Source organism: Coffea arabica, chromosome 7e, assembly GCF_036785885.1.
Source record: "Coffea arabica cultivar ET-39 chromosome 7e, Coffea Arabica ET-39 HiFi, whole genome shotgun sequence".
In the NCBI taxonomy this organism is placed as follows: domain Eukaryota; kingdom Viridiplantae; phylum Streptophyta; class Magnoliopsida; order Gentianales; family Rubiaceae; genus Coffea; species Coffea arabica.
The window spans coordinates 42,849,663-42,866,193 of NC_092323.1; the positions used below are offsets into that span (position 1 = coordinate 42,849,663).

General features: G+C 33.6%; 1 protein-coding gene across 1 annotated transcript; it reads right to left on the minus strand.

The window, feature by feature from the left end:
- Window positions 1-2,042: 2,042 nt before the first annotated feature.
- On the minus strand, window positions 2,043-11,397 carry LOC113702509 (DNA (cytosine-5)-methyltransferase 1B). The gene is made up of 12 exons (XM_027223741.2): window positions 11,223-11,397; window positions 7,559-9,053; window positions 5,802-7,299; window positions 5,480-5,644; window positions 5,124-5,325; window positions 4,923-5,034; window positions 4,632-4,779; window positions 4,354-4,551; window positions 3,970-4,248; window positions 3,533-3,694; window positions 3,173-3,391; window positions 2,043-2,319 (listed from the first exon to the last, which is right to left on the minus strand). The coding sequence occupies exons 1-12, from the start codon at window positions 11,266-11,268 to the stop codon at window positions 2,182-2,184; spliced, it is 4,662 nt and encodes a 1,553-aa protein (XP_027079542.1). The 5' UTR covers window positions 11,269-11,397; the 3' UTR covers window positions 2,043-2,181.
- Window positions 11,398-16,531: the final 5,134 nt, after the last annotated feature.

Here is a 16,531-nt window from a genome sequence, read left to right on the forward strand (position 1 = left end):
GTCCAATTAGTGAAGATACTAATCATGTTAGCTATAAGCTTAGTTTATATGCCTTAGGCACAATTAAAGATGAGAGACTCATCCTCACTTAGCGTCATGGTACACTAGTGTACAGAATTTTAAAGCCTTTGCTCTTACTTGTAAAGTTTATATCATTAATGAAATATTATTATCATTTCGGGGAAAAAAAGGCTTGCTCTAAAAATGTTTTGTCTTGACTTAAGATTTCCATGTTTCTTATGTACAAATTATTTTTCTTCATGTATACACTTACATAGTCATAGAGTTTCAATTTGAGAATACAAATTTTCTCTTTTATCCTTGTTGTCAAATTCAAATTCCTTTAACTATTATCTAATCTATTCAAGTTTTTTTCCCATCATGAAAGCATATATCAAGTTTTGTATCTAATTTAAGCATTTTGCCTTACCATTGTGTAAATAAAAGGGAAATCAACCAATAGCCAAAGGATTTGAACATTGGATATCCAATTCCTTTTCTAGATATATTTTGTGATTTTTAAAAAGAAGATAAATCCTTTGCAAGGGAAGGGTGGGATTTGAGAAGCGAAGAAGGTAAGCAGGAAATTTTAACCCAAACATCTAAGTTATTTTCCACATATTAAAACTCCATAATTAAATAATTAGCTCAACCTAAAATCAAATAATAATGTTGTAGAAACGGACAGTAAGGACCAAAGGTTGCACGTCTCAATATGCAAACTTACTGTGATTTTCACATCAAAATATGTCTACTTGCTTAAAACTACAAAAATTTGGAACAATCTGTAGTAAAATATGGGAGAGAATTGTAGTTTTGGTCCCAAATATTTGAGATATGAACACTTTTAGTCTCTCAAGTTTGGATGAAAGCAAATGTAGTCCAAAATGTTTCACTTTCTTTGCACATTTAATCCTAATGACTGATTTTTACCAATTACTATCGAAATCAATTCATGCGTCAGCAATTAATTATTAAAAATATTTTTCAAAATTAATAAAATATTTCTAGCCACAAACTTTAATATAAGATGACTAAATACTCATATCCTGGCCACATGAGTAATTAATCTTCAACCTAAATTCTTTTTTTTGTCAACTAAATTTTTGTATTTCTGAACTAAAGATTAATTACTCACGCGATCACCATGCAAGTAACTAGTTCTCTTTTACTACGAATTATGGCCACAACATTTTTTTACAAATTTTTTTCCATTTCAAAAAATAAATTGTCTGTACGTAATAGCACATAATCGGATTCCGATAATAATTAGTAAAAATCAATCAATCAGACTAAACATGCTTAAAAATTAAACATTCAGAACTACAATTGATTTCTCCCAAACTTTAGGGACTAGAAATGCTTATATCCCAAATATTTGGGATCAAAACTACAATTCTTTTTAGAATATGTGTTATCACTTGTAGTAAAATGAGGATTATTTTGGTTACAAAAGCCAAAAAAAAAAATCAGGTTTTATTTTTCTTTTGTGTGACAAGATGAACAAATATATATAGCTTTGATTGAGCAAAAATTATGACCAAATAAATTCCAGTATGGTAAATCTGGAACAAATTCATTGGGGACTAAACTTGGGTAAATTTTGCACCCAAGAATCAAAGTTCAAGCACGGACATCAAACTTAATTCATCAGCTTCAATGGTATTAGTGAGACTAATTTTCATCGAGCTGGAGGAAGAAGTTTTGTGTTGGGAAGAGAGAGGAGAAAGGGTTTATTTGTCACCTAAGTCCCTAATGAAATTAGGCATCAATAAAAGGCGTATAAAAGCCCAGACAGAATCAAATGTGCCACAAAATCTTCCCATGTTGTTCCCCAGTAACAGGTCGATGAAGATATGATCTATTTACATGATTAATAAGTTGACAACTGTTAACACAAACGGTATGCATTGGAACTAACATTACCATGTTTAATAGTTTATTGATTCAATTATTAGCAAAGATATTGAACCTGATCACAGAATCATAAATAAAGCACTTAATTTCAATGCATTTTACCGAAAAACCTATGCTTGGATTCGTTGCTGCAAAACTGTCGACTTAAATTCAATGTTTTAACAAGTCTTTCCCCAAATGCCAAATCTCTATACAACATATACCTGTTGAGACTGCAAGGGAAAGATACAGAAGAATTACATGTACAATTGAGCTGTTGACTTATTAGGCAGATCGCTTGCTAATGATTGCTTCCCTAAGTTTCCTTCCTAATGCATATGCTAAAGGAGGAGGAACAGCATTACCAATCTGCCTATGTTTGTGTAGAATATTACCAGCGAACTTATAGCTGTCTGAAAAGCCCTGCATGGACAAATTAAAAATATTGTGAACATTTACCATGATTTAAAATTTCATTGAAAAACCAAAGATTAATTAATAACTCTAAGCTTTAAGAAATCATACTTGAATCGCTCAAAGTTCTCCACAGAGCATGTAATTTTCCATTGAGCAAAAACTTTTTTTTTTGAGGTTAACTTCAAGAGTAAAAAATAAAAGGGTAAATTACACTTTAACTCCCTGCAGTTTAGGGTTTTTTCGTATAACTTTCTTGTGTTTTCAAAAGTTATACATAATCTCCTCATAATTTGAACTAAAATGTCAAAATCACAGAATTTGCATTCCTTAACCAAATCAACTAAAATGTCAAAAATACCCCTATTTAAATTTAAAAATCACTTATTAATCACGAGAGGGTTATTAATATATTTTGAAAATCATAAAGGAATTATGTAATAAAATACTAAACTATAAGAGAGTTATGTGATAAAACACAAAACCATAAGAGGTTAAAGTGTTATGGATATTATATTTATATATTTTGATCATTTCAATCATTTTAGTTTTTAAACAAATATAATTTCAACATTTTTGTAGATTCCGCTATGGAGTATCATTTCCATCACTTTGACACTTCAGTCCAAATCATGAATGTTATGTACAGCTTTTGAAGTTATGGAGAAGTTGTGTAACAAAATTGTTAAACCAGAGGAGTGTAAAGTGTATTTTACCCAAAAGAAAAATGCAGCCAACTTTACTAAGTTAATATGAAGATGCAAATTCTATTAGCCTGCCATAAAATTAAAATTTGGTAATGCTGAAAAATTTTACTGTAAAGATGCAAAAAGTTAAAAAGATATTTTGCTACTGGACTTACTTGAGAACGAGCACATTCACGAACAGTAACAATTCTGTCTTGCTCAGGGTGGAAGCACATTCCAACTTTACCCATAGGTTGTGGATCTGTTACAGAAGTCGGAAAGTTGCCCTCCCAGTCCAACCTCCCAAATAAGCCCTTCCACTGATTGTGCCTTTTAGCTGTATTTGGCAAGCACCATGGTATCAAATCGACCACTTGCCCAGTAGATAATTTGACCTGCATATTTCCAAACAAAAGTTCAGCCACAGGATACAGATATTTGCAATTTTTTATGTTTTTATTCTTTAATTTCATTTTGCTTTTTTTTCCAACTCCCAAAAGCATAATATCTTATTTCCATAAAAGACATTTAAACACCTTTTCATCTGGAAGGTCTCGCCAATCAGCACCTGGACGCCTGGGAATTCTCTGACACCTGATAAGGTTAAGTTCATTCATTTCTTTCGATATGTGATCAGACAAAACCACTGAATCCCCGCGAATTCTTTGCTGGAACCATGACACAGGGTCACCTTTATACTGCATTAACAAGAAAAGTAGATGCAAAACATGTCAACGAGAACACATATCTACCAGATGTGATCTTTGGAAGAAGGCAGTGAACTCACTAATTGGCCAGTTGCCACCCCAGCTTTCATCTTAAACAAAAAACCAAAAGAAAAAAAAAAAGAAGGAATCTTTATGCCTTTTCCTTCAACTAATCCTTTTGAAAGCAGCCTAAAACTAATTCATCGACTGAGAATGTCTCTTCAACTTAGTTTCAAAGCAGGAAAATGCATAAGCATTTTGAGTACCTCCATATTTGTTTTGGATGCCCCATTCACAACAGGAGGAAGATCACCAATAGTATCTCTGACAGTTATCGAACGGAAAGCAGCTCCATTTGCAGTGCTCCTCACAGCTGCGTATTGCGAATTTGCTGATAATGCGATTTTCAATTCTGGTGCAGCAAATACATGCATTGGCTCTGGCCAGTCTGGAAGGACCTCCTCTGGGGATGCTGCCCATATAAATGCTCGCTTCCTAGACTGTGGCACCCCATATGCCCCAGCTTCAAGGATACCAAACCTCACCTGATTATAAGCAACATGATTGTTAGATACAAGTATACAACAAAGCTCTTCAGTTAAACTGTGAATTTCCTTGAGGCAATTACCAATGAAAGAAGCAACATGTACCTGATAACCCATTTCAAGAAGTGAAGCTACAGTCAAACGAAAAGTCTGGCCTTGGTTGAAAGACACAAAATTTCTCACATTCTCCAGGAGAAAATACTTTGGTCTATAGTAGTCAGCAAATGATAAAAATGCTAGAATCATCTCACACTGGACTTTACTCCAGGTGCTATGATTAAACCGATTCATTCCAGAAAAGCCCTACAGAAAGAAAAGTACCTTAAGTCAAGCAAAATGGTTGTTTATTTATCAAGTGACTTGAGCCGTTGGGCTTAACAAACCTGACAAGGAGGCCCGCCATTGATGAAATCCACTTGTCCAGGCAGTGCCAAATTCTCTACTTCCTTTTCATCCAATTTCATAGCTAACTCACCAGCCTCTGGAGTTGATATGCAGTCATCTGCATCCCCACATTTCTGCATAACAGCCCTGTGTTACAAGCCAACAGACTTTGTCATTGCCAATTATTGTTTTTATAGTACCGTTTCCTGAATGTGTTATGGGTGCAGGAGAGAGATACTTTCTGTTGCACTCATGCACACACACATCAGGGGGGAGGGGGGGGGGGTTACCTTAGTATCACATTGCAGTTGTTGATGAACACTAAAGACTCTGGATGGTTAAGCTTAAATGCATCTCCAGCAGCTTCTTCATACTCAATTGCCCACTTAGTGATTGAAACACCTGAAAGAAGATAAGCACCATCTGTCATGGCCTGTTCATGATGATTATTCCCTAAAGAGAACAAATCTTATTCTTAAAACAATAATTGCCTGATTGCTGCAGTCCCTCAGACAAGCCACCACATCCAGCAAAAATATCTAGAGTTGCTAAGTAGTTTTCTTGAGAAGTTCGTTTTACTCTTTCAACTCCAACATCGTATTCCCCTTCTTTGCACTTCCCCTTTTTCTTCCTACAAGCATCATCATCACTATAATTCCTCGGACTATATCTCAATTTGATATGAGAAGGCATCTGCATAAAGATAAAGAATTTAGTAGAATTTATGCTATATAAAAGTAGAATTTTCAAGTAATACACACTCAAACTGAAAGCTAATGGCACTTCTGACAGAAGTTAGAAACTATTCCTCAAAAACAAACTTATAGGGAGTGGGAGCAGAAATTACCTGCTTGAGAGATCCTTTGGAAGGATCATAGAGATGTTCACAGAAGAAAACATGATCAAAGATAGCAGGGACTTCTTCAGATGGAAGATCTTGCTTCTTTCTAACTTCACATTTCCCTTCAATTGTCTCAACAGGTAGAGTATGGGTTTCCTGGCTATAATAGATCTGAGAAGGATACCAACTAAGTCTCATAAGAGTTGACATAAGGTAAAAAAATAGCAATTCAAAGTTCCTAACATGCTAGGTTATTCATATTTCTGAGTATCATTAATTAGAAGTAGAAAGTGTACATTCATATCACTAGAACTGAAAAAGCTACTACCTCTCGAACATCAGAGCAGTATGCTTTCTCCTCAGATATGTCTTCAGGTCTGAAAAATCTCCTGAGTTTCAACTGGGTAGAATCCAATTCAGCTTTTCTACTTGCATTGCTTGTCAATATCTCAAGCAGTTGACATACAACATAAGCCTTCAATCCTACATTTCTCCCACCTTTATAGGTTTCACTTTCAGACTTTCTTGCTGCAAATTGATGGGGTTCCACATAAACATAGTCGTAAACAGAATATTCAGTCCCTAGGTAGACAAAACTGGTCTTAGATGTGTCTATCTCAAAAATTGCCTTCTCGGAATCAGTTTTCTTTAATTCGCAAGAGTGACAGACACCAGACCCAAGACCCATTTCATTAATAGGTACACTAAAGAAAGCACCTTTCTCCGGACAGTACAAGCTTTTGCAATAATACTCGGGTGGTAGACCCTTCTTTTTTCTTTCCTCCGCTCTTGTTCTATCTGTTTTATCAGCAATTGCATTCTCTTTCCTGTGCTGATGTCCCCAAGACCTTTTTCTTATTTCCAATTTCACTATTTGTTTGGTATCTTCCAGTTTGAAATCACTACAATCATTTGTCAAAAACAATTCTCTTTCAGTAGCTGCATTTCCTAGCATGGTTTGAGATCCTCTTTTCATCATCCGTCCATGGAACATTTTGCTTCCATCCAACTTTTCATACATATATTCTACAAAATACATATCAGAATCTTCATCTGATTCATCACCCTCTACAAGAATGACGCTACCAACTGCAATCTCATCTTCTAGAACAATGGCCGATTTGTACAAGGCCTCAGCAGAAGATGTTTTACCCACAGATTCTCCAACCCATTTTATCTCCATCGTTGAGCAGAACTTAGTTCGTCGTGATGATGAGAAAGTGGTGTGGGTTTTCATGGGGAAAACTTTTTCCTCCTCTAGATTATTGTCCTCTTCATTTTCTTCTACTTCTTCATCCTCCTTCACGTCAGAATTGACACCATCATTCAACTCCTCTGGTGAATAATTTGAATAGTATTCCCCCCAGATTCGGTTGATCAGCCTGGTTGTTGTTGCCTGCATAGCCTTCCGCTTGGAAATTATAGGTGCCATTGCTGCTCTGGGATTCAAATTTGATTCATTCCTCTGCACAACTTTCTTCTTCTTAACTAACCACTTAGTATGGTGCCTCTCTTCCATTTTCTGAGTAAGACCAACAACAAAAGCACATTTTTTTATCTTCTCATCTGGAAATTCAGAGAACTGTTGCAGAATAATCTGACCATGTACAACCACATATCTTTCCACATCATCCACTTTAGAAGATATATAGGCAGGATGATCTTTCTCATATTCTGACACTCTCTTGATGACATCTGAAAAAGAAAGCCGTGCAACACGGGTCTGTTCCTTCAACAAAGTAATTATACTGATAGCTAGCCTTGCTGTTTTGAGGATGGGTTGATACCAAGGAGCATATTGCTTCAACGGTTTCCCAAGTCTGTACCTGGAGAAGAGTACATAAGATATTACCAGTTATAGATGAGAGAAGTTAGTTATAACATATGCTAAGAATTAATGAACAGAAGTTCAAAGGTCTCAAGAATAGGATAAGCAAGCAGACAAGCAACTTAAACTTTTCTTAAAGGGACTCCATATTGTACAGGTATATTTGCCTTCCAGGTTATATTAATGAAAATTGTACACTTTTGAATTGATAAATAGCAAATAGCCACAGCAACATTGAAGACATAGAGAAGGCATACCAAGCCATATCAGTTCGTATTGATATGAAGATCATTGAGGATCCAAACTCAATCATCCATTCTTTTATTGCACTCAAAAATATCGGAATTCCATCAATTTCAGAAGTCCCAGAACTGCTTGAGGAGGATTGATTAGGATCAGTATCCAATTGATATCCAGATCCATCATCAGAGGCCATCACCCCTGACCCGTATATTGACACATCAATTTCAGCACATGGTTTCATTGGAAGTAGCTCCAACGATATCATTCTAGAGTCTGAATTGTACAATGCCCAGTTGTGGAGCATACTTCTCGGCAAATCATCCATGTAGTATGTATCAGCTCCACTGTCAAATACTACATATTCATCTGTTTCCTGATTAGAAGTGTTGTAATATGCTGGCAAAGGATAATCGTTAGCGATCTCATCCTCATTGATCTTGATGTAATATTTGCCTGAAAGGGAGGATGAACCTTGACTTTTTTTTGGCTTCATTGAGCGCCAGAGTTCTTCTTCATGTAAAAGTCTTGCCAACTTCAGATCTTCATCCTCTTCTAAAGGGCAATTTGATGAGCCAGATTGGGGATTCATGTGATCTCCATCTTTTTCTTCGCAGCCTATTCTTAAACTTCCACCTGAGGATCCAGCTTCCACTTGTGCAAGATTTGCTAGCTTGCTGCATTCATCTCTGAGAGCAGCAAGAACAGGCAGCTCAAGAAATGATTGATCAGTCTTCTTGGATGTCTCATCCAAACCTATAAGTTGATTGTGAACGAACTCCCCTTGAGAAACTATAAAATCCCTGATAGAAGCTACACCAGAGAAGCACTTCATTCCACTCATTGCACGTACAACCCCCGCAAGCAACTCATCAAGACTCAAGTCAGGATTTCCTCCGGAAGATTTTGACAATTTTTTATAGACCTCAATACAGGCACTTGCCTTGGCAAAGAACTGATCATAGTGCTTCTTGTAGACACCTGAAGGCTTAAGACAGTCATAATCAGCAATATCAGTAGACACCCATATAACTGGGGATCCATCTTCATAACCAGAGATTGCCCATTCTTCAATGCGCCCAAAGCCTTCACATCTGACTCCTTTAGCTTTTTCTTTGTCAATACAATCGTCAAGAGGTAAGATAAGACCAGATATGAAAACATCATCAACTTCCAACATTTCGAACGGTTGTGGAGTCCCATCTGAATTATGGAAAATGTAATCTACAAGTCTTCTGCAAGGGCGACCATCATCTTGTCCAGCAGTCAACCCAATGGCTACAGCTTCTTCCTCTACAGTTTGGTCCTTTTTCATTTCAATGATATCTGACTTTTTAGACATCTGAAGAGGCTTCTCTTTGAAATCCAAACAAGCAGCAGCTCGCTTTGGCATTTTTCGTGAAGCAGGTTCCTCAGTAATAGTGGAACTAGATCTCTTCTTTTCCTTTTTTTCAACCACAGAAGCCCTTTTCTTTGATGCAAGACGTGATTTGGTTTTGTTCTTTTTGACACCTGTAATGCATGAGAGACAAGAAAACAATAAACATACAAGAAAACAGAGAGCCGGCAAAGGCCAATTCCAAGTCCAAGGTTCAGAGTGAGATATGCAGATGACAAATATTTTTGCAGGCAAAATCAAAGATTGACAGAGCAGGGCAAGTTCTTTTATCATATCTTCACAGAGCAAGGCAAGTTTTTTAATATCCTTTTCCAGAGAGAGATCTTTCACTTGGATTGAAACAGGTTCAAAAGCATAACTGATAACAAGCATTTGTACGAACTCAAACAAAATTGACATCAAAAATAGCAAAAAAGTTGAATGCATTGAGCAGTCATAATTCATATTACTTATATGTTGAAAAAGGAAAAGTTGAGAAAAGCAAAAAGATAATCCAGAAAATGTTGCAATTAGGGACAATTTTTATCAAGAATACCAAAAATCACCACATCAGTCATCTAAAGATCCCAGCTAACCAGATGCAGATATCAGAATTTCTATTTTTGTACTTCAAGAATAAATTGCTTTAGACCTAGCAAACCAAAAAAGCATGTTTTCTGATTACATGCTATTAGAATCTACAATGAAACATAAATCCACGGTACACTGTTCATTTTTAAATTTTAGAATGAAAATCAATATGCAAGATGACAGAAGCATATCAATATACACTAGAATCTTAAAAAGTCACATTCCATTGCAGAAAAGGATGGTTGAAAAGCAATCAGTCTTTGCCCAACTATGCGTTTTATCAAAACACAATGGAACAATGACTGCAAGCTTTAAGAAAGCAATCCTTCTTTGAATTTGATAATTTCTTTTTATCCTTGAGGTCAAAGATGTCAACCACCATCTCTAGTGATCAAAAAGTTTACTAGACAGGCAAAAAAAGAGGCTCAACTAAAGTTTTCGGTTTTACATATGAATATGCTAACTTGTCAGAACTTCAATGGACTTTACCAAGAATGGTATTTCAATTGCAATATGAGGGTGCACCAGTCTTAATTCCACTGGTACTGTTAATTAGATGTAGGTGTGTACTAAGCATCCGATACATGTCAATCCCTAATGCCATATACGGCCATGGATTAGTCTCATGGGTGATAATTAATGAAACTTCAACACTGTCCAAATTAAAGCTCTGGTACTGTTTTTAAATGATTATAAACAAGAAATACCTACTAGACAATGAAAACTGAGGCATATATCTATTCACTGATAACTTATATCTCTTTTATTGCCATGGATAGTATATTGCAAGCAAGGTGCATTGCAGTGCAGCAACCAAAAGCCATGAAATTAGAGCCATTAAAGCATAGAACTTTCCCTAAAGTGATTCACTTAACCTTCTTGCTTTTTCCAAACACAAGGTATTAAAGGCAAACAAATTTAAACCAACTAGGCTCAAGACTTTCCATATATCCATTTTACCATAATCACCGCCTAAAAGCAAAAGTTAATATTTGAAATATCTCATATTAGACACTCCATAAGAACTCTTAAAAACTTAAAAAAGCAGGTCCATCTTAAGTGCCAAACTCAGGATGTGTCAAAGAGTTCCCATTCTTCCTCGTTATAGTACTCATCTCAACTTCCCCCTAGTACCATAATTTCAATAATGGTTACTATTGTGAATGTAACGATTTAGCAGTTTTATGAATTTCCCTCATAAAGATACCAAACCATTGCATTGACTATTTGCTCTTTCTTTTCCCATCACTTAAATTATCAAACAAAACCAGTAAAACTAAAGAATAAAAAAAAAAAAAAGAAGAATTTTTATCCATTTCAAGTCCTGATCCAAGCTCAAGCATGATTTAATTAGTCCCCCGCAGCCTATCCCAAAAAATCACCAATATACAAACATAAAAATGCTCAATTTTTTATTAATTAGTCCCAATCACACTCAGCTACCAGTGAAAAAGTCAACAAAACGCAAAAGCAACAAACGCACAATCCCAAACTCACCAACCAAAAGAATAACAAAAAATAAAAACACCTCTACAACCCTACATTTTCCGATAATTCGCCGATATAGCAAGAACATCAACAGTACAAAAAAATCTCCTTAAAAACCCTACATTTTCCGATACTTCGCCAAAATAACAAGAACTCCAAAGCTCAAAAACAAACAAAAAAAGCGCACAAGATTAAAAATACAGAGTAAAGGTGAAAAAACATACCATCGTCATCAAGGCCAGCTGGATCCAAGACCGCTGCGGAACCCATTTTTCGTGAATTTTTTTCCCTTGAAAAATTAAAAAAATAATAATAGAAAAACCCCTCGTTTTCTCTTCTCTCTTACTTACGAGAAACAAATTTAGGGCTTTTCAATGAATGAGAGAAGGGGAGGGAAAATGAGTGGGTAGTGTGGCGGGGAGTGGGTGTATATATTACGGAATAAATTATTGAATAAAATATAAATATAAACGAAAACGCGTTTGAAAAAACAGGGAAGCGGGAAGCCGAAAAAGTTCAAGAGATTTTTTGAGGTTTTTGGGCGCCAACGCAATGCTGCCCGCCAGACCAGACATGTCGAGTATTTACCTAGAAAATGATTTATGCTTATTAATTGTTACATTTTTTTAATTTCTTGTGTGGAAATTGGAATATTACTAGTAGTATGATGGGAATTTTTCTTTCTTCAAGTTGTTGCCGTTGCTTTCACTTTTTTTTATGAGTGATGTTGGGGCTTATTTGTTTTATCATGGTCTTTGTTATATAAGTATCAGACAAAAAAAATTTTGTTTGCTCATATGTGAGATTTGAGCATTGAAAGAGTACTAATTTTGATCTTGGTTGATGTATGGTGACATATTTATACTATACATTGAACAAATCTTGAATGATTACTCTTAATCGGTTTGTGCAGAATACTAAGACCTTGTTTGGATTGCCGGTTTCCGTCAAAAAATTACGTCGTTTTCCGTGATCACATTTCCCTATTACCTTTTTCCCTTACATACAGCAAATCGCTACAGTAATTTTTCCATGAAAAATCACGGAAAATGCAATTCAAATACAACCTAATTTTCTTGAGGAAATGTTGGCAAATATGATAATGACAAGCATGTGAGTCAGCTCATATGTTAGACACATAATGATTGATTGCTAGTGATTTAAATTCAACGTACTTTTGTATTGGCCAAAATTTATAGTATATAGTTCAAGCTTTTAATCAAAATGTTCTTTATTCATTTATTTGAAGATAAGTCCTACATCTACAGAGGGGGAAGGTTGGATTGGGTGGTACGGGGGAGGATAAGCAAGAAGTTTCGGATTCAAATTTTCCCACTTACACTAAAATAAAAAAAAAAGTCCTACATCTACAATTAAAGTTAGAGTACAAAATTATCAAGAGTGGGGCTAAATACACACCCCCTCAATCTAAATTCACATCCCTAGCATTAAGATGACAAAATAGTGTATAGAAATTTAATAGAACTTTTTTTAATACAAAAACATGTCTTTCATATGACAAAAGCTGTTTACAAAAATCAGTTACAAATTTTAATTAATTGAAATTGTTTGATACTATCATCCTAATTATTGATCTGCTTGTGTTTTCTAAATTTATACTTCAATCAACTTTGAAGTGCAATGTGCCAACAAGATAAAAATACTTTCTTAACACAATTTATAAAAGAATCCCTCATCTCCTCTTACATGATAAAAAGAAATAAAAACATTTTCGCCACCAAATAAGAGGAAAAAATAAATGCCATCAAAGTGAATGAAAAAATGTCAAAATTCTAAAACTATTCATAATGATGTAAATTTTAAATCCAAATTAGCACCATCTATTTTCACAAAAAAAAGGTATTTTTTTATTAAAAAAGTTCCTACCGAACCCCATAAATGCTATGGATTTTTTTGTCAACTTGGTTATAAGGGTGTAACTTTAAATTATGGATGTGTGGATTTAACCCCAACCAAATAACAATGGAGTTATCTTCTCTTTATTTCATTGTTTTAATCTCTTTATTTCATTGTTTTACTTTGATTTAAGTGTAAGATTTGTTGCTAAAAATATATGTACAATTAAGGAAAAAATAGTTACTGCATGATTGACCTAAAAGGAGTCCGTTTACTTAATCTGGCAAATTACTTTAAATGGTCATTTAATATATTTATGGAATTAGGAACAAATATGTGCTAGTTATGCCATGAACAAATAACAAATGTTATTCTAAATGTTGAGTGGGAATGCAGTAGTATGTTGTTATTTTATCTTTAAATTTAAAAATGATACATAAATAGCCAAAACATACACATATATTTATCTATATTCAACTGCTACAAAAAATAAATGTAGTAAATAGAGAAAGTAGTTAAGTAATTGGCATAATTATTTATGTCACGAACAAATAACAAATGGTATTCTAAATATTGAGTGGGAATCCATTAGTATGTTGTTATGTATATGCTTAAATTTAGAAATGATACATAAATAGCTAAACATGCACTTATTTTTATCCATATTCAATTGCTACAAACTATACATATGGTAAATAGAGAAAGTAATTAAGTAATTGGCATAATTGGCACAGCATGAGCATCTAATTTTAGATAAACATACTAAGCACCTAATTTTAGATAAGTACCTTTATTAATATAGTAACTAAATATTGTGAACATAATATACTTAATAGATGGCACAAATGCTATCATGATATTACTCTAAACTATTTTTTTTAAATGGGAGGTCTTCAACTCAAGATCTTCTATTTACAATATCTCTTCCTTCCTTACTTTAAGCTATTTATTTGCTCATATATTTGTACTGGCTCTTTTTATCTTCAAGATTCTGTTTTTAGAAGAATATGGATATAAAAGAACAAAAATAACAAATTTATTAAATTTGAAAATACTACATATAAGACAAACATTGAGACTAAGGTCTTGTTTGATAATTCAATTCAGTACTTTGATTTAATGAATTCAGATCTTAATATGTTCAAACTGTTTGATAACAAAAAATTGAACATCTGAATTAATTAAGTGGAACTGAATTTTTTAGGCAAAACTTGTTCTCAAAAATAAGTGATGAGCTATTCACTTATCACTTAATGTAATATAGACTCAAATGTATCATATTAGTACTTAACAATTCAATAATTTAATGGATTCATACTTCATATTTCAGATTTTAGATTTTAGATATCAGTTTTTAGGCTTCAATTTTATCAAACACACCCTAAATGATATAAAAATAGTTAATCCTACACAATATGTTGATTAGTTCTCAATAAATCTTACCTCGATGGTGATAAAGTATCGTGTGAGAAAAGTAAATATGGTCGAGAGTATATCAATATTTGATTACTTTTTAAAAAATGTAAAGGAAAGAAATTAATAAGTTTATTAATAAAAAGATTTAGTAAGACATAATTAGTACAAATGCATATAAGGCAAAAATTAATAAATTGATTAAACTTCAAAATGAATGGAATTAATTGTTACCCAAAAATAAAAAGAATAAAAAAGTAAGAGATTGATATGTTGATTGAAATTTATCATAAATACGAAAGTAATGAATTATAGGAAAAATTTTCCAAAATATAGTAATAGTAACTTTTAATATATAACTAGGCTAAATAATAAATTACAAAATGTGATTGCAGAGAAATAAAAAATTATATGTTGATTGATAAAAAAAGGTTTGGTAAGGCATAATAAATACAAACGTATATAATGTGGAAACTAATAAATTGATTGAAAGTTGTTACAAATAAGGATGTGAAAAAAGAAAGGAATTAAAAACTCTAAAAAACACTGACATATATGTATGTATTATACATAGGCATGTATATAGGAACATAGACGCATATATTAGACACATATATTTACTCACTAACACAAATATTTTATGTCTTCTTTTTTTTTCACGCATCAAGGTATGTAAAGCCTAGTTTATGTGCCCAGAATATTAAAAAAAAAAAGAAGAAAAAAAAAGTTTTGGTTAATAATATAAGAGAAGAGAAAAGATGGAAACACTTATTCACATTGTTTGCGAGTAATGGAAGAGGAAATAAGGGAAAAGATTAACAATGTGTCTATTTTACACATTTACTCTCAAACTTAAATTTTGGAGTATGTTTTGAAGGGCAAATGTGACAATTCACTATCTTTAGGTATCTAAATTCATTACCTTGTTTTTAATCCTTCCACTCCTTCTCACACTTAACTGTCAGGATTCAAACCCTAAATTTTATAATGATGAAGACTCTAAGAGCCATCCTCTGGCCACTGGGTCGATCTTAGTGGTTTTGAATTCACTACCTTTAAATACCGGGTAAAAAACAAAAAAAACCCCCTTGTGGTAAGGCTAATACACAGAAAAGCCCCCTATGGTTTCAAAATGTACAACACAACACCTCATGCTTTGAACTGAATTGTAAAGGTGACTGAATCTGTTAAACTTAACGAAAATAACTTATTGGAACCAAAAAAAAAAAAAAACCTAATTTTTATAAAATATACCTATTCTACCCCTTAACCCTCAATTCTCTCTATTTAGAGAATAAAACAAATAATTTTTTTGAGCTGTCTTTTGCTTATTTATATTAGGGCATTTTGGTTATTTCATCCATTTCCGTTAAGTTTAACGAATTCCGTCACCTTTACAATTTATTTCAAAGCATGAGGGGTCATGTTGTATATTTTAAAACCATGGGGGGTTTTTCTGTGTATTAGGTTTACCACAAGGGGTTTTTTTGTTTTTCACCCTTAAATACCTGAATTTCATATTCTTTCCATTTGTCACCATTCTTGGAGAGAGATCTCTTAGGCGATTGACATATCCTACGGGGCCATTATTTTAACAACATTGCTATACTAAGCGAAATATGGATTCCAGATTCTAAAGCAAATAGTATGGACCCTAGAATTAACTTCATCTGTAGAATAGTGGAGAAATAGGGGATGGGTATAAAGTGGGATATTTTTCTTTTTATCTTTATCACTTAATTCGCTTAGTTGTAGTCATATTTTATATCTTTTTCCTTATTTTAATGTCTTGTATGCTAATGTTAAATGGTTTCCCCAAGCATCTTCTTTCTTCCAACTATTCTCTTTCATCCCCTTCCTCAACTGGTTGATTGTTTATACCAATTTCAACTGTATCCTATACATAAATACATATATGTGCGTGTGTGTGTGTGCGTGTCTGTATATATATATGTATAAAGGAATTTGTAGGCGACTACTATAATATTTTCATTCGCCATCTTTAGGGTTATTTTAAGCAAGGAAAAATGCAAATGCAAGTAGTTGAGTAGCTAAGTAGGGTTTGACTATTGTGTCCTCCTATATGCAATTGGTTTGTGTTACCCGTGATTATAAGGCTTTTAAGTGGTGCTTATAGTGCAAAATGATCAACTTATCCTTTAAACTAAACTAACCATTAACTTTAGCATCAATACAAATAGTAAGTTCATTAGATTGCAAAACCATTGAGAATCATTAGATATGCAATTGAGCTTCTGTAATC